Here is a 22,598-nt window from a genome sequence, read left to right on the forward strand (position 1 = left end):
TATGGTTTTAAATATATTTTGGTAGAAAGAAGAGGAACAAATTAATAACCTAGTGGTAAGTTTCTCCTCAATCAGCGTAACGCGGTGTGTGTGGAAAAGGGAATGTTGCAGTTTTCCTTGCAATACCTCATTAGAAATCTGACAGGTCAGACATATGGGCCTTGTCTATACATGAAAGATTTAACTAAAAATCAGATTTTAGAGCAATATAGTAAAGCTAGGTTCAAACCCCTGTATGGAGACACTTAAAACAGATCACATCTGTCCTTGTATCAAGTTAGCTTACGCCAGGTCCTTACATTGGACATAATCGCCCGCCTCCTGGAAAACACCCCACACATGACTTCAGTGGAACCACTTACCTGAAGTCAAGCATGTGCTTACATTTTTGCTGGACTGGGCCAGAGTGCTCAGCACCTTGCAGTATTGAGCCCTACCTTACCATCATCTCACATTTACATAGCCCCTTCCATCTGCAAGGATTCCCAGGGGCTTTGCAGCCTGTGTACTACCTATGCACAAGTGACTCAGCCCTGAAATGCAGCCACCTCTTGGGTAGAAGGCAGAAGACGCTAAACAGCGCACAGCAACACTGAATAGCAGCTCAGGTCAGGAAGTAAACAATACCACATCCAATTGTAACTGCAAAGGGAATTTAGGTAGACAGAGACTACTTGATTCTGAATTTGGCTAGGATGCTGAAATTAACATCACTGCTCTTAAGAAAAATGTTGTAAGATCTTTAATAGCCATGAGGCACCACGGCCTACCTTTTACATCTCATTCAAAATAAAGAGAGATAGAACCTCAGCACGTGTTATAAACCAGAGTGGGGAGGTTTTGAATTACACAGCTTTTTAAAGCTAGGGATTACGGCTCTCCCACTAGCATTTACATGGTTTTAAAAGCTACGATAGCTCAACCTCCAAACTGCGCACCTTCCTCCACCGTAAATCAGACAGTGCCAGAATAACGGAGATCTAATTAAAAAAAAATAATCAATCCATAGCTTGCAGCTGGAGGATTAGAAAGCACTGGGGTTACCGCTTCCTCACCACCACCACACCTATTCCCATACCAGTCTTCAGCATTTTCTGGTGCACCAGTGCTATTGGGTTTCTCAAAGAAATGCATATCCACATTGTTAGCCACAGGTGCTGGAAGCAGGTGTTCTGGGGGTGCTGCTGCTTGAAGTGGTTTCCATCCTATACAGGGTTTACAGTTTGATTCAATGGCTCTCAGCACCCCCATCATACAAATTGTTCCAGCGCCCCTGTTGTTAGCTGTCTGGTTTATTAAAGAGGGGCAAGAGTAACCCAGTCAAGGCCCCACCTTTGACCTGCCTTGTTCTTCCTGGGTGAGAGATGCTGCTAAGAGGAAGTTATCTCTGTATTCTAGTGTCTGCAAAGCCCCAAACCCAGCAATCCTTCCCCCTTCAAGGAGAAATAAAAATTAACATGGAAAAGCTGCTATTTTAGTGCAATGCAATGGACAAGCTCCCCCTTCTGTTCTGTAGTTGAATCACCATCCCAGCACTGTCCCCAATAATGCTGGTGCTCTCGTGAACAGAAGGTCAGATTCTGCCATTCTAACTTAATGCACAAGTAATAGCAGGGACTCAGGTAAAGACATTTGCTTTGGGACTCAGGAAAGCCAGGTTTAGTTGCCACCTCTGTCACAGGATTCCAATACGACCCCGGGCAAGTCGCAATCTCTCTGGGCCTCCATTCTCCATCTGTAAAAATAGGGAGAACAGTATTTCCCGAGCTCAGTGGTTTTCAACCTGTGGTCTGTGGACCCCTCGGGGTCCACAGACTATGTTTAAGATTTCCAAAGGGGTCCGCACCTCCGTTCGAAATTTTTTAGGGGCCTGCAAATGAAAACTGGTTGAAAACCACTGCCCTAAGCTCACACCGGTATTGTGAAGATAAATACATTAATCCTGGCACAGATACTACTATTCATGTACATGGCATCCCTCATAGATTACACCTGAACTTCTTGCATAGCAACATGCTGCACAACATGAATAAGGCTGGCAGATTTGTACTCAATAGGAGTCCTATTAATGGAGTCATCAGAAAACAAATCAGCATTTGCTCCAAGCTAGCGTATTTGGTTGACGTGTGCGGTTAGACAGCTGCTGTATTCCTCTTAGCCCCACCGCAGAAGTGGACGTATGCACAGTGTGTGCAGGTATACGCCTTTGGGATGGAAGGTGCTATGCGAATATCATAAGATACTCGAGATGGGACCAAGATGGAACACCAGAGTTCCCCACTCACCCTGAACTCTGGGAATGTCCCAGTCCGGCTCTAGATCCGAACACAAAGGCTTGAGTCCCTCACTAATAAATATCTGCCAGTCGGTACAGAACAAGAGACGTCTACAGGGACAGGATCTTTACTTTCAGGCGCCTATGATGTTTTGTGCGATGTCAATGTCCTTTCAGCAGAAATGCTGTGCTTGGAACCAGCCCTTTGTTCCCAACCCCTGCCAAGTGTGGTTCAGGCCAGCTGTGAGAAGAGCAATGTAGGCAGCACGTGGGGTACGCTCCCCCGTGCCGTAAGCGCTTAAGACGCTCCGTGTGGCTTCGCTGTGGGTGCCGCTATTTCCTGCCTTAATCTCTAGATGTTGCTGCCTCAGCTTCATTTCTGGCTCATGTGCTCTGTCTTGTACACTCCAGCACTCGGTAACCCCCCCCACCTGCACAAATCATTATCAAACAAAGTCATCCACATGATGCAAGGACAGACAAACAGATTATGACCGCTACTAACCGAAGCCAGCTGTCACACACAACAGGCATTTAGAGAAGGCCTCGAGTGGGAGGAGAGGGTGCTCAGAAAAGGGTCTTCCTCTCCTTTTGCCCTGACTCCGCGTGCCCTGCCCCCACATACAGCATTCACCCAGTGCACGTCCAGCACTACAGACAGCGTTCCCAGTTAGCTATACAGCTCAGGAGGGACTTTTTTGAAGGGGCTGACTACCGATTCCAAACCACATGACTCAGCTCCTCAGAGCGGAAGGTCCTTTTTCATTCCAGTTTATAACATGGTACAAGGGGAGAGAACTGTTCACAGGAGGCTCGGGAGTGAGATCGTCGTCTTATAGTCCAATTTCGTGCATCCCCCCCACCCCCACCGCAGTGAATTGGCTTGGATCAGCACGTGCGTGCCATGGGCCCAGGAGAGGGTGGGAGGCAGAGAACTTGCTCAGCGATCACTCCATTCCTACAGAGAAATTTACAAAATTCCTTTCCAAATAACCTGCTTTTCTGCTGGGCTAACAGGCAAAGCCTCATCAGGCTGCCTCTAGGCCAATGGGGGTGGCGGGAAGCAGCGCGGGCTGAGGGATGTGCTGGCCGCCGCTTCCCTCCGCACCCATTGGCTTGGAGCCCGTGGGAGCCGCGATTGGCCGAACCTGCCGACGCGGCAGGTAAACAAACCAGCTTGGCCCGCCAGAGGCTTTCCCTGGCGAGTCACATGCCAAAGGTTGCCGATCCCTGGACTAGGTGATCCAAGAACCTGAATGATGACAAGCTTTCATTAAGCCCAAGTGATGCCCGAAGCAAAGGAAGTAAAGGGACAGGGACTGTACACCCAGGCAGCTACTCTGAAGAGAGCTGGGGATTTCCATCACGCTTGTCTCAGGCTCAAAAGGCCAAGACTGTGACCAGGTCTACACTAGGAAATTAGGACAGCATAAGCACATCGCTCAGGGGCATGAATAATTCACACCCCTGAGCAGTATAGTTAAGCCAATCTACATCCCCACGTAGACAGCGCTAAGGGTCATCGGAAGAATTCTTCCATCCACCTAGCTGCTGCCTCCTGGGGAGGGGGATTAACTACAACGATGGGAAGCCCCCCTACCCCCCCGATGGTAGTATCCACTACCTGGCTGTTGTAGCTCTTCTGGTGGGACTCAGAGAGCATGGCCAAGTGGTTGGGAGACAGCATGAGCTACTGGATACAGCACCGGCTTAGGAGTCAGGAGACCTGGGCTCTAGGTCCTGGCTCTGCCACTGATGTGCTGGGTGACTATCCCCTCCCAGTGCCTCTGCTGCCCCACCCCTTCTCCATCTGTCCTGCCTATTTTACAATGTAAGCTCTTTGAGATGGGGACTGTCTCTCACTATGTGTATGTGCAGCGCCGAGCACGACGGACCTTCAGTCTTTGCTGGGGCATTTCAGGAATATAAACACACCACAAAAAAGCAGCAAACCAGGAAGTGCCCTAAAATCCTTGTTTAAAAAACAAAGCAAGCAAGCAGGGCCCGAGTCCTAGATTCGAAGAGGCTGGAGTTTGTTTTGTACAGCTGCACCAGACACCAGGACTGGGAACCAGGACCTCCGAGTTATAAGCCCAGCTCCTCCACCAAAACCTGGTGCCCTTAAGCACCTGACTTCATTTCCCTGACTCAGTTTCCCCATCTGGGACAATACTCTTATCTGCCTTAAGGGGGCGCTAGAAGGGTCAAGCACTTTGAAAATGTAAAATGCTGTATAAGGACTACAGGAAATATAGGGTGTGTGTGTGTGTGTGTGTGTGTGTGTGTGTGTGTGTGCGCGCGTGTGTGCGTCATGAGGGAGAGTTGAGACTTTCCATGAAACCCACCACCAGGATTGAGGCTATTTAGCTTACTTAGCAGTACAGCTATAGGTAGTTAATGGCAAATAATTTATTCAAGGGATTTTCCTGTTCACCTGATGGCTGTTCCTCTAATTTGTTACTTGAAGTTACTCTCTGACTAGTTCTCAGTCTTGTTTGGAGGCATGTTTCCAGACAGGAAACTCAAGCTCTTCTTAATAAGGCACATGCTATGGTTTTGTTCCCTGATTGGATGAGCTGGTACAAGGGGAGGTTTCTGGGGCAAGTAGGTATTTGAAATTTGTTCTCCTACAAACACTCTTCAGTGCTCGCTTAAGATTTGCTGTCTCTACAAACTGAACATGGGGGGGGGGGATGAACACAGACAAAGTGGCGGTGCTTAAAAAAGTGAGCGAGTCCTGCAAAAAAATAAAATAACCCAGCACTCCTGCACATTAGTTTTGTTTTTTTTAACAACAACATTTGAGAGATGTGCCTGGTCTGTTAAGTACATGTAATCAGAGCTTTCACTCAATTTAATATCAGGGGGTAGCCATGTTAGTCTGTATCTACAAAAACAACATGGAGTCTGGTGGCACCTTAAAGTCTAACAGATTTATTTGGGCATAAGCTTTCGTGGGTAAAAACCTCACTTCTTCAGACGCATAGAGTGAAAGTTACAGATGCAGGCATTATATACTGACACATGGAGAGCAGGGAATTACTTCACAAGTGGAGAACCAGTGTTGACAGGGCCAATTCAATCAGGGTGGATGTAGTCCACTCCCAATAATAGATGAGGAGGTGTCAATTCCAGGAGAGGAAAAGCTGCTTCTGTAATGAGCCAGCCACTCCCAGTCCTTATTCAAGCCCAGATTAATGGTGTTAAATTTGCAAATGAATTTTAGTTCTGCTGTTTCTCTTTGAAGTCTGTTTCTGAAGTTTTTTTGTTCAATGATAGTGACTTTTAAATCTGTAATAGAATGACCAGGGAGATTGAAGTGTTCACTTACTGGCTTATGTATGTTACCATTCCTGATGTCCAATTTGTGTCCATTTATTCTTTTGCGGAGGGATTGTCCGGTTTGGCCAATGTACATGGCAGAGGGGCATTGCTGGCACATGATGGCATATATAACATTAGTGGATGTGCAGGTGAATGAGCCTTGATGGTGTGGCTGATGTGGTTGGGTCCTCTGATGGTGTCGCCAGAGTAGATATGGGGACAGAGTAGGCAACGAGGTTTGCTACAGGGATTGGTTCCTGGGTTGGTGTTTCTGTGGTGTGGTGTGTAGTTGCTGGTGAGTATTTGCTTCAGGTTGGGGGGTTGTCTGTAAGCGAGGACTGGCCTGCCTCCCAAGGTCTGTGAGAGTGAGGGATCATTTTCCAGGATAGGTTGTAGATCGTGGATAATGCGCTGGAGAGGTTTTAGCTGGGGGCTGTATGTGATGGCCAGTGGTGTTCTGTTATTGTCCTTGTTGGGCCTGTCCTGTAGTAGGTGATTTCTGGGTACCCGTCTTGCTCTGTCAATCTGTTTCCTCACTTCCCCAGGTGGGTATTGTAGTTTTACGAATGCTTGATAAAGATCTTGTAGGTGTTTGTCTCTGTCTGAGGGGTTGGAGCAAATTCAGTTGTATCTTAGGGCTTGGCTGTAGACAATGGATCATGTGATGTAATAAAATCACTAGAAACGACATAGGTGCAATAGAGCGACACCCTGATACACAGAGAGATGTGATGACAATATTCCTGGGCAGTCTCTCTTTGCACAAAAGCTCCCTGTTGTAATGGCTACCAGGGGTGTGCGCAGGAATTTAAATCGGACTGCTTTTGGTGGGGCATGTTCTGTGCCCCTGCTGCAGCCCCAGGGAGGTGGAGGAGCTCACTCTCCCCGCCGTGGCCCTGGGGGCCAGAGGAGTTCTGCTCCCCCCGCCGATTACTGGGGGGGTGCCCCTGCTTGCGCTCCCCCTGCCCCTGTGCATGCCCCTAATGGTTACCGTTTTCTTTCTGATATTTACATGGCAAGGATTTGTTAACCTGTTAAAGCTTCCTAAGTAAATAAATAGTATAGAAGTGAGTGAATTCTCGCTGAACATTGATACAGCTTTCACCCAGCTCAGCAGAGACCCGGGAACTGATTAGTCCTGTCATTTCTAGACTCTGGCTACACATCATAGTTCTCCCCTAGTGCAGCTCTCCTGGGGTCAGTAATGGTGGAAGCTGCAGTGTAGAGAGGGCGCCGGCATTTTTACCACCATGGCAGCGAGACTTGCAGGGTTGGGCAACTGAGTGGTAAAAACACCAAGCAAGAGCCCTGTGTATGCTACAGCATCCATCGCTCCCGCTGCCCCAATTATGAATGATGAGGCTCAATTTTGCCAGCGCCACGTGCACCCGGAGAGAGTCCCTCCGGACCAGGTTTAAGGCAATGCAGGGGCCTGCACTGGTACCTGCCATCCTGTGGCTACACAGAGGACTTCAGTCATCTGGGACTGTCCATCTGGCACCATAAATGAGCAGCAACCGCTTGATCCTCACATCAGCAGCGAAAACTTTCCCTGACTTAAATGGAAGTGGGATCCAGCAGACGTCCTCGGGCTGCTGGAAGAGTCAGCGATGGGCCCAAGGTGACCTCTTCCGCTCTGTACTTGAAACCCTCACCCTCGACCCCCTCCCTCCTCCTTTCCCAGAAAGATCATCATCATTTGGGGGAAAAAAACCCAAAACTGAGGGAAAGCAGCAGCCAAGGATTTGCGAGTTCCACAATCTCGCCTCCCCTCCAGCAGCCCCGTGTCATTCTCCAGGGCGGATGGTGCGGCGGTAACAAGATCGGAAAGGTCCTGCAGAGGACAAAGACTGATCAATAGAGTGACTCTGACGCAGCTCTTCATCTCAGCATCCACGGGGGTTGGGACTGAGGGGCAGCGGGGTGGGGAGGGAAAAGAAACCGAAGCACCAGGTTTGATTCCAGGAACTGACCATTGGCAAGGAGCAGCACCGCTCTCTCCAGAGCCCAGGAAACCTGACTGCAGATACTAACACCTCCACACAGCTAGACACGTGGTCCACTAGCAACACAGCACTTCGCATTAAGGGGATGGGGATGGGGCCATACCATTCAACAACTGGGAGAAGAGACATCGGGAGCATGCCAGCTATGCCTCTGCGGAAATACTCTGGGGCTGGTCGAAGGTGTGGAAGAGGCGTCAACGCTGGGACCAGGATGATCCTAATTAGGAAGCCATGACAGCAGCTCCAGGCAACAGTGCCTTTAAAAGCAGCTTGGATAGGATTTTGTTCGTTTTGTTTTTGGTTTTTTGGGGGGGGGGGGAGGGGGATTAGTTTAGTCCAGTGAGAGATGGTGACTTGATAGCCCGGGAGAATGAATCCGTCTGTCCCCAGAGCAGGTACTGCAGGGGAAGAGGCAGGGCAAGACATTGAACACAACGCAGGAAGACGATCGGGTGACAAGGAAGAAAAGTGAGGAGAAGTTAGGAAAGGAAACACAGTCCAATGAGTCAGTAAAGAACAGGAATAAATTCTGACACTTAACTGACATCTTGCCAAGCCAAGTCCAGCAACTGAGCAAACTCCAACACTACTGACGCTTTGGGATCAGAAGAAGCTCAGGGACAGGTGTAGGCCTGAAACTACTTTTAAATTCTTGTTTTGAGACCAACTGGATTTTGAGCTCACCAGGCCCCTGTGTGTGACTTCCCCAGGTCACGCAACAAGTCAGGGGCAAAGCTGGGAGCAGACCCAGGGTCCTGACTCCCAGCCCCTGCCCCTGAGACCATGGCTTCTCAAACTGCCAGGTTGCACCAACAGAAGCTTCTGGATTTGTCCCCCCCTCTCTCTGCTGATACCTCCTCACCCCCACCCTCTGCCCTGATCCCCCACCTCACCGCACCCTCAGCCCGCACAATGCTCAGTTGTAGTCAAAGGGAAGGGAAGGGGCGCTCCAAGAGGCTGGGCTGCCCCTCAATGTGGCGCTGTAGCCAGAGCCAAGTGCTGGGCAGAGAGGCGTTTGTGGGTGCTACGCTCCCCTTAACACCCCACCCAAGATGCCCTCCTCCAAAACCACCGGCAGCCTCGTGCTTTCTTATCAAAACCCCAATCCCGCAATCCTTGCTAGGTACAAAGGGCTGTGGAATCAGGGTGGGTCACAACAGGAACCCAGGGTGTTTTCTAAGTCACAGGTGGACAAGGTTTGAGAACCACTGATCTAGCCTACACCAGTATGAGAATCAATACAATGAACGATGCTGAGACTTTAGAGCAAGCCTGTGAAACAGATATTGGTTGAAAAAACAATTTAGAGGCGAGTTCTGCCCTCAGACGCACAAGCGCGGCAGCTACTAAGATCCAAGGGCAGAATGTGAACTTTTGATCCACTATGTCCTCAAAGCAACTGAAGCTTATCCTAGATACCGTGGCATCTGACCTGAGGTAGCACCCGAGCACCTCAGAAACAAAGCCTTCCTTTATCCTTGTGAGGTAGTACTGTCCTGTCCATTTTATAGGGAGGGAAACAGGCGCAGAGAAAGTTCCATGACTTGCTCAAGGTCATAGACCAAGGCAGAGGCCAGATCAGAAACGGAGCAACAGTACGAGACAGGAGAGGAGCAAATATAAGTAGATACAACACAAACAAGTGACCTAGTAAATGCCGAGATTTTAAGATTCACTGATAGGCAATATCTAGAAAGAGCTCAGTTTAAGGAAAACAAAAGGACAAGGGCACAGAAGTGGGGGAAGAGAAAGGACATCACAACCACACACATGGCTTTTGATCATCACCCGGCACCTCGCCCAGCATGTAAACAGGAAAAAGCCACTCAAACAACAGCCTCTAACCAGTATCTCCCCATTGAGATCAGACTGACCCAGAAATCTGCCTTGATGTCTTGCCAATCCCAGACCAAAAGAAATCCTTTCAGGGAGGAGAAGTGCAGGGAAATTAAATAGCCTTTAACAGGAACCAAATCTGCCAGCAACAGCTTGGAAATCATGGCATGTTGACGAGCAGAGACCAGGGAAGGGGACTGGCGCTGGGTAACGAAGACTGCTTGGTCTCTGCACAGCTTGGGCATGAAGAGTGGGAGGTATGTGACACAGCTGGGTGTTTAACATTTTATCCCTCCCAATGGGAGAATATTGATTTCCTTTAATGGAACTGAAGTGACCATGAATCTGAAGGGTCCACTTTAAGATGCAATTAACTGTGCCCTTTAATTTAGGCCATGGAGATTATGGTACAGCCGGGCTGGTCAGCTTCTATTTTTAAGCCAAATCAGACTTTTGCTGTATTGGGTTCCTTTCTGCCCTTACACAAACAGATGCTCTGCTGAAACAGAGTGTTAAGTTTACATCAGCCAAGAATCTGACCCTCTGACTTTTTTAAAAGCGGATCTCTCTTTGCAAAGCCACCTCGCACCGTGGATTGATCAGTTCGTTCCTCTGGAATTCTGGCAATGGAAGGCCCCTATTCTGACGCGCCGTATGTGCAATAGCAGGACAAAATGTTGTGAAGTTGGCACTCCAGATCTCTAGAGCCACTTCGAAGGACAGAAGGAAAGGGAGAAAACACATCCAGATGTAGTTCAGTCACCAGCACCCCGGCTGCACAAATAATGAATGCCAGGAAGACTGAATTCCCACTTAGAGCGAGTCAGAAAATGTTTTTTTCCCCTGCAGAAAGTTGCTAATTTTTGGTGACACTCTAAAGACAACATTTGCAACAAAAACTTCAAGCTTTCTGCAGGAAGCAAATGCTTGTCACAGAAAAATTAGTTTAAATCAAAAACCCAATTTTCCAGAAAAAAAAAAAAAAAAATGTTGGGATCAAAATTATTGACCAGCCTTACTTATACTTTTTTTCAGAATGGCCAATCCCACTGCACCTCTCTCAGAGGCCTCTATCCTGCACTTTGCATAGCTAGTCTGCACAGCAGTCCTCCTGCTCCACTTGCCAATTCAGCTGTGGGAAACATGTTCATGGAACAGAATCAGGGAAGCAGCAGAGGAAACTATGAGATCTTCGCCTCCACTTGCATGCAATGCAGGATACAGATACTAGATAAAGGAATTATTAGATTTAAAAATTTATTAAGATGTTTAAAAAAAGTGAACGGTACAGAGTTTAAGGATAGAAGTTTCTTGTTACCAGGGAATAACGTACAGATTATCAAGGGGTGAGATGTTCTGTTTAAAATAGGGTGGTGTAATGAATACATAATCTGCAATATCTCCGATTGGGGGTAAAAGGCTGACGGGTCAAAGTACAGACATTAAGATATGGGGGTATGATGTTCATACAATGGCTATGTTCAGGTGTGGAGTATAATGAGTGGATACGATGATGAGGACGGATTGACCCTCATTTGGTGAGATTTAACGTTCAGTGAGTTTATGGTTCCAGTTCATATGGTCCAACGGACAAAGTCTCTCGGTCCCTTTCTCGTAGTTGAAGCACGATGTTGCTCCAGCTCACACCTCTTGGTACTGTCGGTGGCCGGTGACGTGTTCAATGTAAATGTCCCTGGTATTAAACTGGTACTACTCGTGATCCTAGCCAAAAGGTCGAGAAAGTGATAACAGGAATCCCAAACACAGAGAGATGTGCTAATAAGACTGCCACATGCACATCTGCTTGGCGGTCTTAGACGACGACAGGGTTTCGACAGCATTTTTCATTTGCCAATTCCAAATTCAACTGTGTGTGAGTCTGTGCATGTGTGACTCCTCCTCCTCCCCCGAACACATTCTCTTTTTCCCTGCCCTCCTCCAGAATGTCACAAGGGGCACACTCTGGCATCATCAGGTTTTTACTTAATAAACAAAAGCTGCCCCTTAAGTGTTCCAAGCTTGTTTTAGGGAGAGATGTTCAAAAGCATTGAAAGGAGTTAGGAGCACTAGCCCCACTGACTTCCAATAGGACTTGTTCTCCTAAATCTCATGGGTGCTTTGGAAAAATCCTCCCCCCAACCAGGCAATCTCAGGATGCTTCCCTTCGGTTTTAAAACAGGGTTTGGTGTTTGGTCGGGCGCTCTCTGCTGCAGCTGAATGAGAGCCAGACACCTTCTCCAACACACGTGACAGGCTCCCATGGGTCTCCCCCTAGTTTGACCTCTGCAACAGCTCCTGCCTTATTTTCTAAAGAGCTAAGATATGAAAACAGTGTGACAAGTGCACTAAGCCTATGTCCTACAGGCAACCCCGCTGTCCCACGTGAGCGCTTTATTGCATCCCCAGGGTCTCCAGTGCAGCTTTATTTGACCTGTAATTAAATCCAGACTTCTTCAAGGAGACGGTTTGTGATGCTCCCTTCGGCTGACGGGCTTCATTGCATCCTGAGTTTGTTACCACACAGTTTGGGGAATGGCAATAGCCACGTATCGGATTGCTCATCTGGAAGGAAGGTTTCCTGGCTCCCTTCAGCAATGTTTTATGGACCAGATGATATGGGCACCAGGATTTCTAATGCCCCAGTTTTAGCCTAAATGATGTCTTGCTTTGCCACAGAGAGATCCAGTTACATGCTCAGATCAATCATCTGTGACCCAAGTTGCTAAAAAAGTTTTCAGCGTGCTTTGAAAAAAATCCCACGTGGCCACTAGCAATCGCCATGTAGCTCGTGATCACAGTGCCGCTAGCTAACGGGCGCCGGGAGCCCACAGAGTGGCTTGGAGAGGAGGGGCAAAACACAGCACCTGTTCAATGGCACACAGCAACCCTACGCAAACAGAGAGAAAGAAGAATGCCAATGGAAATTCCATGAGCACATCCAAAGGAAACCGTCGATGTCCAGCACATTAACTGCCAACCTGGAGTTTGGTCAGAATGTACTTGTTCTGCCCTGGGATCTTTAACAACCCCAAGTGGACAGGACCTCAAGTTTTACATCTCAGCTGAAAGGTGGCACCTGTGACAGCAATGCCACACCAGCCTGGCTCTGGGGCTGTGGATCAGAGAGAAGAGGGCTACTTACTCCTAGTTGTGAATTAGCAGTCTCCCCTCCAGGCACTGACCTATCCAGATCCTGCTTAGCATGGACAGACACGACTGTAGCACAAAGTAGCACAGCTCTGAACAAAACCCACATGCGGCCAAAGCAGAGATTTATTTTTTTTTTATTCCATTTTATGTTGTTTGATATAGTTTCTCTCTGGTGTAGAGAAAAGAATCAGCATCTCTCTTATTGACAACTCCAGGAGACCCCAAAGGACACAGCAGCCGCATAAAGGATTTCCCCGGCCTCTACCCCACCAAGTCTCCCTGCCCAGTGGTTCATTTAATTCTGTAAAGCTGTCCTATCGTCCGTTTCACACAGGCAAGGAATGCACTGCAGCAATCTGCATGAACTGGAATACTTTTGTGGAGTCCCAAGAACCACCTCTCTCCCCCTCAACGGCAAAGCTCATTACTACAATTTTGGAGATTCCATTAGTTCCACGCAGCTTTGAGAACAGCCCATTGGTCACATTTTTTCCTATCATATTCAATACTCTGGGTTCCAGTCTGATCTCTGCCACAGACTTGAGGACAAGTCACTCCTCTCTACGTCCATCTCCCACCTGAAAAATACCAAATAGGCTTTTTTATCCACCTTTGGGGAGGGCTAAGTGACATAAGGAAGAATACCACTAAGTACATGGCTTTAGTAATACTCTGTCCTTCACCCTGAGGTTCTCAAAGCACTTCAGAGTTATTCGGTAACCAATCCATTCTGTTGGCACAGATAACAAGTTACTCTTCCCATTCTACAGATGAAGATGCTAAGGCACAAAGCAGTCAAGAGGTCACAAGATGACTGGTGCAGGGATCCAAGACAGTTTAAGATTAAAAGTATGTAAAAACTAAACCTACTGCAAAAATCCCAACTGAGACATAAGCTACTAAAACAATCAATGCAAAAGAGAAAGAGAGGCAGGCCAGCATTTCAAACCCAGTTCATTCAGGCTACATTTACTACAATGTTCACATATCTGGCAGGCAAGACTGCAAGTTTCCATACGGCAGAGTCAGACAAACATAAACCCTATTTGCCTCTGCCCCCGAAAACTGGGAGTAAAGTGACAGCCACCGACAGCTAATAAGACTTTGATCCCCACAGCACGGGGCCTGCTGCACCACTTCTCAGCCAGCAAGGCTTAGAAATTAAAACTGGCGCTTTACAACTCAATCACCCAGGAGCCAGAGAAGAGGGGGAGAAAATGACAAGACCAATAGAACAGGCATGCAGTGGGTGGGCACAGGCATGCAGTGGGTGGGCACAGCAATGGTGCTGGTGGCACATGTAACACAGATCTGTCTCTCCCCTGCTGTTCACCTCTGAAAGGCAACCTGCAGAAGGAAAGCCTGCATCCCTTCTTGGCCTCTCTAGGATATCTAGAGAAGGCCTGAAAGATGGATGGAAGGGAGGTTGTTTTTGAAAGGCTTTTAGAAAATAAGTCTTGTCTAGCCTGTTCTTCCCGCAAGACTCAATGGAGGACAAGAAAAAGTAGCCAGATGAGGACACCAAGACAAGCAAGCGGAATCAGACTGAGAGGGGAAGTAACTTAATCAGACCGTTTCTATTTTTTATTTATTTTTTTTTGGAGGAGACAAAGGTGCTTCTTTGCTCACCCACATTTAAACAAAAACACCTCACTAAGCAGTTAGGATAAAAGGTCTGTTTGGTAAAGATGGAAATACCCCTCCCGCCCCTTCAAATAACGACTGAGAAAGCTCCCAGCTCCCATCGGAGAACTCCAGCAAAACCAGGGGTGACCAAATCAACGACGCCTGACACTTAAGGTAAAAAGACAGGCAGAACCTCCCGCCACCAAAAAAACAAAACACACTTTTTATGGAGGGATAGCTCAGTGTTTTTATGGTGAGGCTTCTTTACCCACCACAAAGCAGCACCTTTGTCACCTTGACAAATAGCTGGTAACAGCTTCATGAGCTGCGTGGGATAAGATATGTGTTGCACAAACAGTATCTGTATAGAGAAGGGAGGTGGTTTATATTTCTCACTCTGAAGGAGCCATTGTGATGCAATAGTTGAGCTGTGTTCTGTTTTACAGTGGGGAAGGTTAATGCCAAGACTCACTGTTTAACAGTGCTCTGAAATCCACACTCTTACTCAGATTGTCTCAAAAAATTGCTATCCTTCATGGGGATCCAAGTAGCGTTAGTGGCCTAAATCTGGACTTGTTTGAGCAAGGGGCTCCTGAGATACAGACTCCCTAAAAGTCACATTATTTCAAAAATGTATAGTTCTTGTAATTTTTTGCACCCAGCTGGGGCTCAGACTATGACACTGATCCTCCCCAAACTGATATGACCCACTTGGGATTAGTCTCATTACACTTAAAGCAGGAGATCACCCTGTTTGTTTTATAGAAAAATAAAACTATCTGCTCCAAATTCAGTTCAGTCTCAGAACAAACCTCGAATTTTCCAAGGAGTTTCAAGACAAACTCGTTGATTAAAAAAATGGGCTGACAACCATTTTTTTTATGACCAGATCTATTAGGAAGCATCAGGGGCTGGTCTATCAAAGATCATGATCTCCGAGAGGCTGTGGAGGCGTTTGTCTTGAATTGAATGAACAATTTCATAATCACAAGGATCGTGTGTGAAGTCGCTCGTCGAGAAAGCAGCGTTTGGTAATGACTAGAGCCAGCTGAGATATTGTAGCTGAAAAAAATATTTATTGATAAATGGTCTGTTTGCAAAATCTCTCATTTTTGGAAAAGGGAGGCCGCCATTTTGCAAATTAAATGGTTTTTTGTTTGAGATGTTTGATCCAGCTCCCATCGGTGGTTCTGATCTTCATCAAGAGCGACAGAGCTCTGGAGCTAACTGAATCGTTAACAGCAAGATTATCACAGCGATGGCTCCTCCCACACAGAAAAGGTTCTTCATCATAGAGCCCAGCTGGCTGAAAATCCTATTCTGCCTGAAAGAAACTGTTTCTTTGTCGGAGATGTTAACTAAACAAAGCCCACACCTGGGCAATTAACACACCAAAACTGCGGGTCAGTTAAGGTTGCTTTTTACGTAATATACCTAACGCAAAACCTACAAAGCAAGGAAATGAAAAGTTTTGGGTACCAGCAATACATCCCCTCTACTCCCCATCCACACATCCACCTCTCCATTAGCACAGTAGCCTTAACTCCGGCCGCATAGGACTCCAGCCTCCCTGCACGAACTTCCCCAAACCTCCTGTTCTGTACGTAGTTTCACAGGACTGTGCTGAAGGTGGCATGTGAGGAAGTCTAGTCTGTCCATGGTGGAGGCATGCAGATGGAATTTGGGGAAGAGCGTGCTGGCAGGCAGCTGCTGTGGTGCATTCTCAGCCTTGGGTCAGCCACAGACGTGCAGAGTTCTCCACTCCAGCCTTTACAACTGGGTTAGCTGTCTCCAATTAATTGGCAATCAAATCCAGACTACATTTAGGCACCTGAGTAAGAGTGTTGAGCACCTTTGAAAGTCAGGCCACTTTTACGTGTATGACTAAATAGGGATTTAGGAGCCTAACTCCAGACACCACGTGTAAGAGTGTTGGCCTGCTAGATCAGGTTCACATAGCGCCATTCGCTTCAAAATACCTTAAAGCACACTCAGGCCCTGTTCTTGTGACCTACTGAGCACGCACTGCACCCATAAGTATGCTCAATGCCTCACAGGACTGGGCCCTAAAAGAGCACTTCAACCAGGAGGGAAATGCAGCCACCTCTAAGGTGGAACAAAACTAAGAGCGGGTCACAACACTGCAGAGCTCAGGGCAGAACAGGAATAGTGACAAACTTTACTACAAGAGGACCTTGGGGAGGCAAGAATGTAACCCAGCTGGTACTAGGGGAGGACCCCAGAGCTAAGAGTGCTACATTTGTGAATGACCACCAACAGTCAGGACCTTTCTTCAGCCAAAGGTGCAAGGCCCTCTCCAACCTGGAGGTCATGGCCTCAAAGTCAGTTGCTAAGACAGCCAGAAAGACAAGCAAGCTACTAAAACTGCCACCCATGGAAAGCCTTACACAGCAGCATGGTGCGAGAGGATGGGACCTGAGCAATAGCACAATACAGCTGTGCTATCTGCACCACTCACATCCACGCTGTTACAAGCCCCCACTTTCCTGCAAGTTATTTGTCTCTTATTAGGGTGCCTAAATTCCATAATTAGGTGCCTAAATGTAAGTGCCCTGCCTCTCAGAGGCCACTGAATGCCATGGGAGCTGCACGTGCTCAGCCACTCTGAAAAAATCAAGCCATTCTTATTTAGGTGCCTAACTTTAGAATCACCCATTAAAAATCCTTTATTTCCCAAGAAGCTGAAGGAAGTTTGTTATCGAACAGCAAATGGTCTAGCTTGGATCCCGATCCTTCAAAGACTTATTGTGCCCTTGCTTAAATTCACACATGAATAGTCTCTTCAAAGTCAATGGCATTACTTCTATGTAGGCGTTTAATCAGGTGCCTATGTCTTTGCAAGACTGGGGCCTCAAAAATCTGAAAAATCCAGGAAACTTTAACGTACATAGTTTGTTCTTGAAACTCTAATATATTGTCATTAGAAGGGGAAGAATTCTCACAGACCGTCAGTCCCACACCGTTTTACCTACTTGCTTAAAGCTAACAAACCTGTCTACTGGACCAAGGCAATAAAATAAAAAATTCATCTGATACACTTATGAAAAAATGTAATAGTGTTAAAGTCAACAGGAGCTGTGCACCTAATTCCCTTGGGCCCCTTTGCAAATTCCAGCCTAAAATTAGGTAAGAATCCCCAGCACGAAGCTATATCGATAAGTCCCTAAATTGTTGTGACTGTGCACTACAGAAACGCTGGCATATTCCACCCCAGAGAAAACTGCATTTCTGCAGCGAGTCCAGCGATCCCTGGATGTGCAGATTCTGTAAGTCCTTCTGTGATACACCCAGAGGGAAGATGCTATTGAAACAAGATGTCATCCGGCTCTCTTTTACAGTTGCTTCAGCCACCTGAACGATCTCTGCAGCCTCTTGGCATGCACACAACTCAAGAACTCAGCCCTGTTCAGTCAGGAAACTGTCATTTCTATTTCCGCCTAACACTTCCCTTTATAGTCTTCTCTCTGAAGTGGGAAATCAAATCCCACCATCAACTCTAACTATTGCAGTTAAATCAACCCTCTCCCACCTCTATTACCCAACCTTACCCGCAACATTTATTATTTGTATTGCAGTAGGAGCCCCTGTCATGGACCTGGACCCCACTGTGCTAGGTGCTGTACAAACCCAGAGCAAAAAAAAAAAAAAAAAAGACAGTCCCTGCCCCAAAGAGCTCACAGTCTAAGTGTGAGATGAAAGACAACATACGGATACAGACAGGTCGGGGCTACGAGGAAATGATGAGCCAATACCGGTCAGCATGACAGGCAGGGGTCTCAGCACACCAGCAGCCCAAAGCACTTTGTAGGCATCACGGCAAAAGGGAGTTTTGAGGGTGGATTATGAGGGAGCTCTGCAACGTTTACGGGGAGCATCTCCCAAGTGCGTGGGGCAGCACAGGAGAAAGTGCGGAGGTGCCTATTTGCAAGTGTAACTGGAGGCTGGCATCGTGGGCCAGGCACCGCCAAGCGCCAACAGCTCGAAAGTGACCGAGAGACGATAGGTACGGCAGGGATAGGCCGTGAAGGGCCTCGAAAGTGAAGAGAAACAGCTTACGTTGGACGACAGAGAAGGGGAGTCAGGCGATGTACCTATTACCCAACTCCCTTTATCGTGCTAATAAATAGTTACACACTGCCCTCCCTGTTACAGAGGAGACGTGTTGCTTAGATTTCACCTACGCCCCTAATGCTTTTGGCAAGGAGAGGCTGCAGGGCTCCAGCTGTCCCAAGACTCTTCTTTCATAAGGCATTAGCCTAACAAATGGAAATAGGCTCTGCTTGCCCTCCCTTGGTCCTGCAGGAAAAGCAGCTCCACTGACACCTCCCTTGGCAATATTAAATGTTTCAAACCTCTGTGTTTTGGGCATCAAGATAGAATCACAATGTATTGTGAGGAGGAACTGTGATCTAGTGGCTAACGCATGGGACTAGGACAACCATTGGGTTCTAGTCCTGGGTCTGTCGCAGACTCATTGTACGTTTCATCATGACGCTCCGTGCACCATCGAAAGGTGCTAATATATATGATGATGAGGCAGTATAAGAATATAAGAAACAGACCAGACCTTGCGTCAGTCACTTCTCCTTTGTGTGTTTCAGTCCCTGTTCCCCCTTGCAAAATAGGGATAATATTTACTCGCCTTACAAAGTGGGGTTGTTGGACGTAATTAAAAAGGGCCCTGAGCAACTTGGAAAGAAGAGAGGAGTTAAAAGTAGTTTCCAGTTTGACTCCCAACACCTGAGCCCCCTGCTAGTCTTTGTGGGTTTACGTGCACTATTTCCTATGCTTTTCTCATTCTTGTCATTGTGTTAAAGAGCCACATCAAACAACAAGGAAAACTGACTAAGGTCTGAACTAGCAAACAGGTCTGCTTATGGGTCTGCCTACACAGAGCAGCTTGCAGGATCAGGGCCTGACTATGCTGGAAACCCTGAGTCCCATTACCCACAAAGTGTTGTCAAATGCACAAAGGAAACAAATGGAAAAAAAAAAAAAAAAAAAGTGTTCTTCTCTCCTGCCTCAAGTGCTACATGTAAAAACAGAAGAAGGGTTTAAATTATTGGGTTGCCTTCTGTAAAGCTTAGCTATCCTCTGCTATAGAGGTGCTGTTAGTAATATATCATGGGGGAGGGGGTTTGTCACAGACTCCAACCTTATCCTAACTTTTTGCAGTCACTTACCAAGATGAAAGTCAAATAAAGATCCAGCTTTCTAGAGTGCAATTTAGTGTCTGATTTCTACAGCACCCATCACCAGAGTATCTAAACACTAACACACACCACTCTACTTATGAACCAGGCAATCTGATCACGTAGCAGATGGTTAGCTTGCAGACAGAAATGCAGAAACCAGATACCTTATCAATTATCATGCTGTTTCATGAAGGAGACAGGAGAGAGCCACTCTCCTTTAGAATTCAATATTGATGCCCATTTCTTACTGCAAACATTGCAAGGCCAGAGAAACAAAGGATGCACCCCTCACTTTAGACCTAGCCTACAGGCACCATTCTTACTGGAACCAACTTCATACCAGACTACAGCCCCTATTAGCTAATGCACATCAGAGTACTAGCCATATAATGATTACTGGCTATAATTATATTAGTATGTTACAGTTTAGCTAGCAGAGTTTACAAGAGGATTATAACTCATCAATCCACCACCCAGCTGTGACAACATCTGCTTATGTGCCTGCAAGAGAGAAATTGGTCACTCAATAGCTTATTTGACAGACAACCTTTCTTGTTTTGCAGATTCTTATCGAGCTCAAGGAAAATGAAAAGCAGCAGAAGTCACTACACACAATGTTAATTTCTTCACCTGTATTTGGCAGGGAAATCTCTCTCTCCAGCCCTCCATTGCTTCAGATCTGACCTCACTGCAGTGATCAAAATCGGGCTGGACCTACCAACTCTGTCCACAACTTTAAATACCAGAGTAAACAAAGCAGCCAACTAGTTAATGGCTTTAAGATAAAAATTAGGTCTACAGACAGTTAAGAGTTTCCATCTAAGTGGCTAGACTGCTGTCTTCGTAAGCAGGCACTGATAACAAAAGGAGTTTGTATCTACATGTAGTGTGATTCCCAACAACCAACAAATCAAAGATGGTAGGGTGTCTGTGTAGGGGAAATGCAACTTTTCTAAAAGCAGGGCAGAAGGTTAAATAACCCAATTTAGCTCCAAAGACTTCAGCCTTTTTGGATCATTTGCTCTTGCAAGTGAAATACAAAAATCTAAACTTCACTTTACTCCACACACACAAACACACATATATTCGGGTACTCAGACCATGAGAACCTAGATACACTACATTACAGCAGCAAGGAGGGATTAAAAATATTTTTAGTTTTTAAATCCTGAGGAAACAGGAAATCTATTTTTCTCTGGCAGTTCTGCTGAAGTTTTAGGAGGTGGGGTGGGGGAGGGAGAGAACATAAAATGGGCCAAAACAGATGAATTATCAATGATTAAGACAGATCTACTTCTTCCTCTGAGAGAAATGAGTGTTTATAATAAAACGGAATAATAGTAACTCCAGATGGGCAAGAGGCCAGAATCTGAAGCTAGGTAGAAATGTATATGTCAGTTTTAGATCCAGGTTTGGGTAGCACTACCACTTCCATACCAGTAGTGTAACTAGAGAAAAAAAATGTTGTTATTTTGAAAATAAACTGGTTAGGGAAACTTTCACTGCGGCATCTATTTTACAGAGATCCTTGCTTAGCCAAAACACAGCCTGTCAAGGGCCATCCTCACCTCCATGCACCACAAGACTGCCCACCCATAGCCATATTCGGATGTTTTGGGAATCAGAGGCAACAATGGTTAGTTGTTTAAAAAAAGAAAGAAAGAAAGAAGGAAGAAGAATCCACTTACTCGCTCCTTCTATTTTCTCCGACCCTCTGCTCCAAGTGATCTGTCTGGTTTCTAGCTTCACCTGGAAAGTTTTCCTCTCCGGCCTCTGCGATTTTTTCGAGTAAAACAAAGTCATCACGGTGCCAACTTCCAGACTCCTGCAGAGGTGAACCACCTCCGCTTCGTTCTGGACGCAGGGTCCATTGGAAAAGCCAGACGCCATCGCGCCCCTCCTTCCCCAAACGCGGCGAGATTTCCAAACACAAGGGATCTGCAGCTCACTTGTGGTACTTGGAAGAGTTAAAACACAAACAATCCAAGAAGCAGCTTCAGTTCATGGCTCCCCGGGCAACAATCTCCCCTTCCTACAGGGGGGGAAATGAGTGTTTATACTGGGGGAGAGCTAGAAGGGCAAAAGCACAACCCGATCGCTTGTTCCCCCAGCTCTCCACTTTTCACTCCCCCCAGGCAGCAGAAAATCGCCTCTCTCACGGTTTGAATCATGCACCATTTTTTTTCTCCTTCCCGAGCGGAGTCCAAAGCGAAAGCAGCCCGACACAAAGCATTCCCGAAGAGCCTGGCTCCTCCAGCTGGATTTGGTTGCAAAGAGCGCGTGCGGGGGAAAGGGGGGGTTACTTGGTGGCCCGATTTGCCTTTTGTTCGGGACCCCCGGTTACAGCCCGTCCCCCCTACGCCGCCACACACACGCACTGGCTTTTCCCTCCTGCAGCTGGCGAATCTCTCTCTGCATCGATCGGAGACGGAGCAGATCTCCCGAGAACTCAGCAAGAAATGGCTGAAAAAATCCGGCAGCCTGCCTCAGTTTCACCCTCCAGGGCTCTTTTGTGTCAATTTCCCCCCCAGCCGCAGCGGGGATTATTCCAGCCCCTCCAGCTCCGACACGTGCATTAGGAAAAAGACCCCCGCCCCTCCTCCAGACAGAGCCGGGGGGGCGGGAATATGGGGCTCCCGGGGGGCAGAGAGCAGATCAATAGCTGGGGGCTCGTGCTCCCATTCCTTCCTGGCCTCGGGTTTTCCGCCCCTTGCTGGTTGCCTCCTGTTTAATGAGCCCCCCCGGGGGAAGTGCCATGCGGCGAGTGAGCTGGCAGAGGTGGTAAAAACTCTTAGCCCATCCCCTCCCAGCCTGCATATAAAACAAAGCAGGGCAGAGGAGCCAGAGCTCAGCCTCTTAAAGAGACACCAGACTCGTTTCCTCTGGAGTCCTAACCCCCTCCCTCTCGGCACGCAGTTACCTTGCTGCCTGGGGTGTGTGGTCTCTGCTTCGATCAGGTCCACACAGGGCCTCTTCTAGCAGGAAAGACTAGGGTGGGTATCAGTCATCTTCACACACAGCCACATGTGCTGGGGGGAGGAGGGCAACAAGGTGGCATGCAAGCGAGAGGCTGGATGGGAAGCCACCTGTAGGAGTAGGTGAAAGGGGGACAGTGACAGATGGGGCAGCTTTCCTTCTCCCCCAGTCCAAATCGCCTCTGGGAAC

General features: G+C 47.3%; 1 protein-coding gene across 5 annotated transcripts in view; it reads right to left on the reverse strand.

Annotated features, from left to right (window-relative positions):
- PLCG1 (phospholipase C gamma 1) overlaps nt 1–22,368 on the reverse strand; it is a 98,247-nt gene extending 75,879 nt beyond the window's left edge. For 4 of the 5 annotated variants that reach the window (XM_034787329.1, XM_034787326.1, XM_034787327.1 and 1 more), the window contains exon 1: nt 21,122–22,225. In XM_034787329.1, the coding sequence (XP_034643220.1) occupies nt 21,122–21,323 (202 nt within the window). In that variant the 5' untranslated portion in view covers nt 21,324–22,225. Of the gene's footprint in view, nt 1–21,121; nt 22,226–22,353 lie in introns of those variants that run through there. The other variant, XM_034787325.1, reaches the window with a different exon arrangement.
- Nucleotides 22,369–22,598: the final 230 nt, after the last annotated feature.

The sequence above is a fragment of the Trachemys scripta genome, chromosome 12, assembly GCF_013100865.1.
Source record: "Trachemys scripta elegans isolate TJP31775 chromosome 12, CAS_Tse_1.0, whole genome shotgun sequence".
Lineage (NCBI taxonomy): Eukaryota > Metazoa > Chordata > Testudines > Emydidae > Trachemys > Trachemys scripta.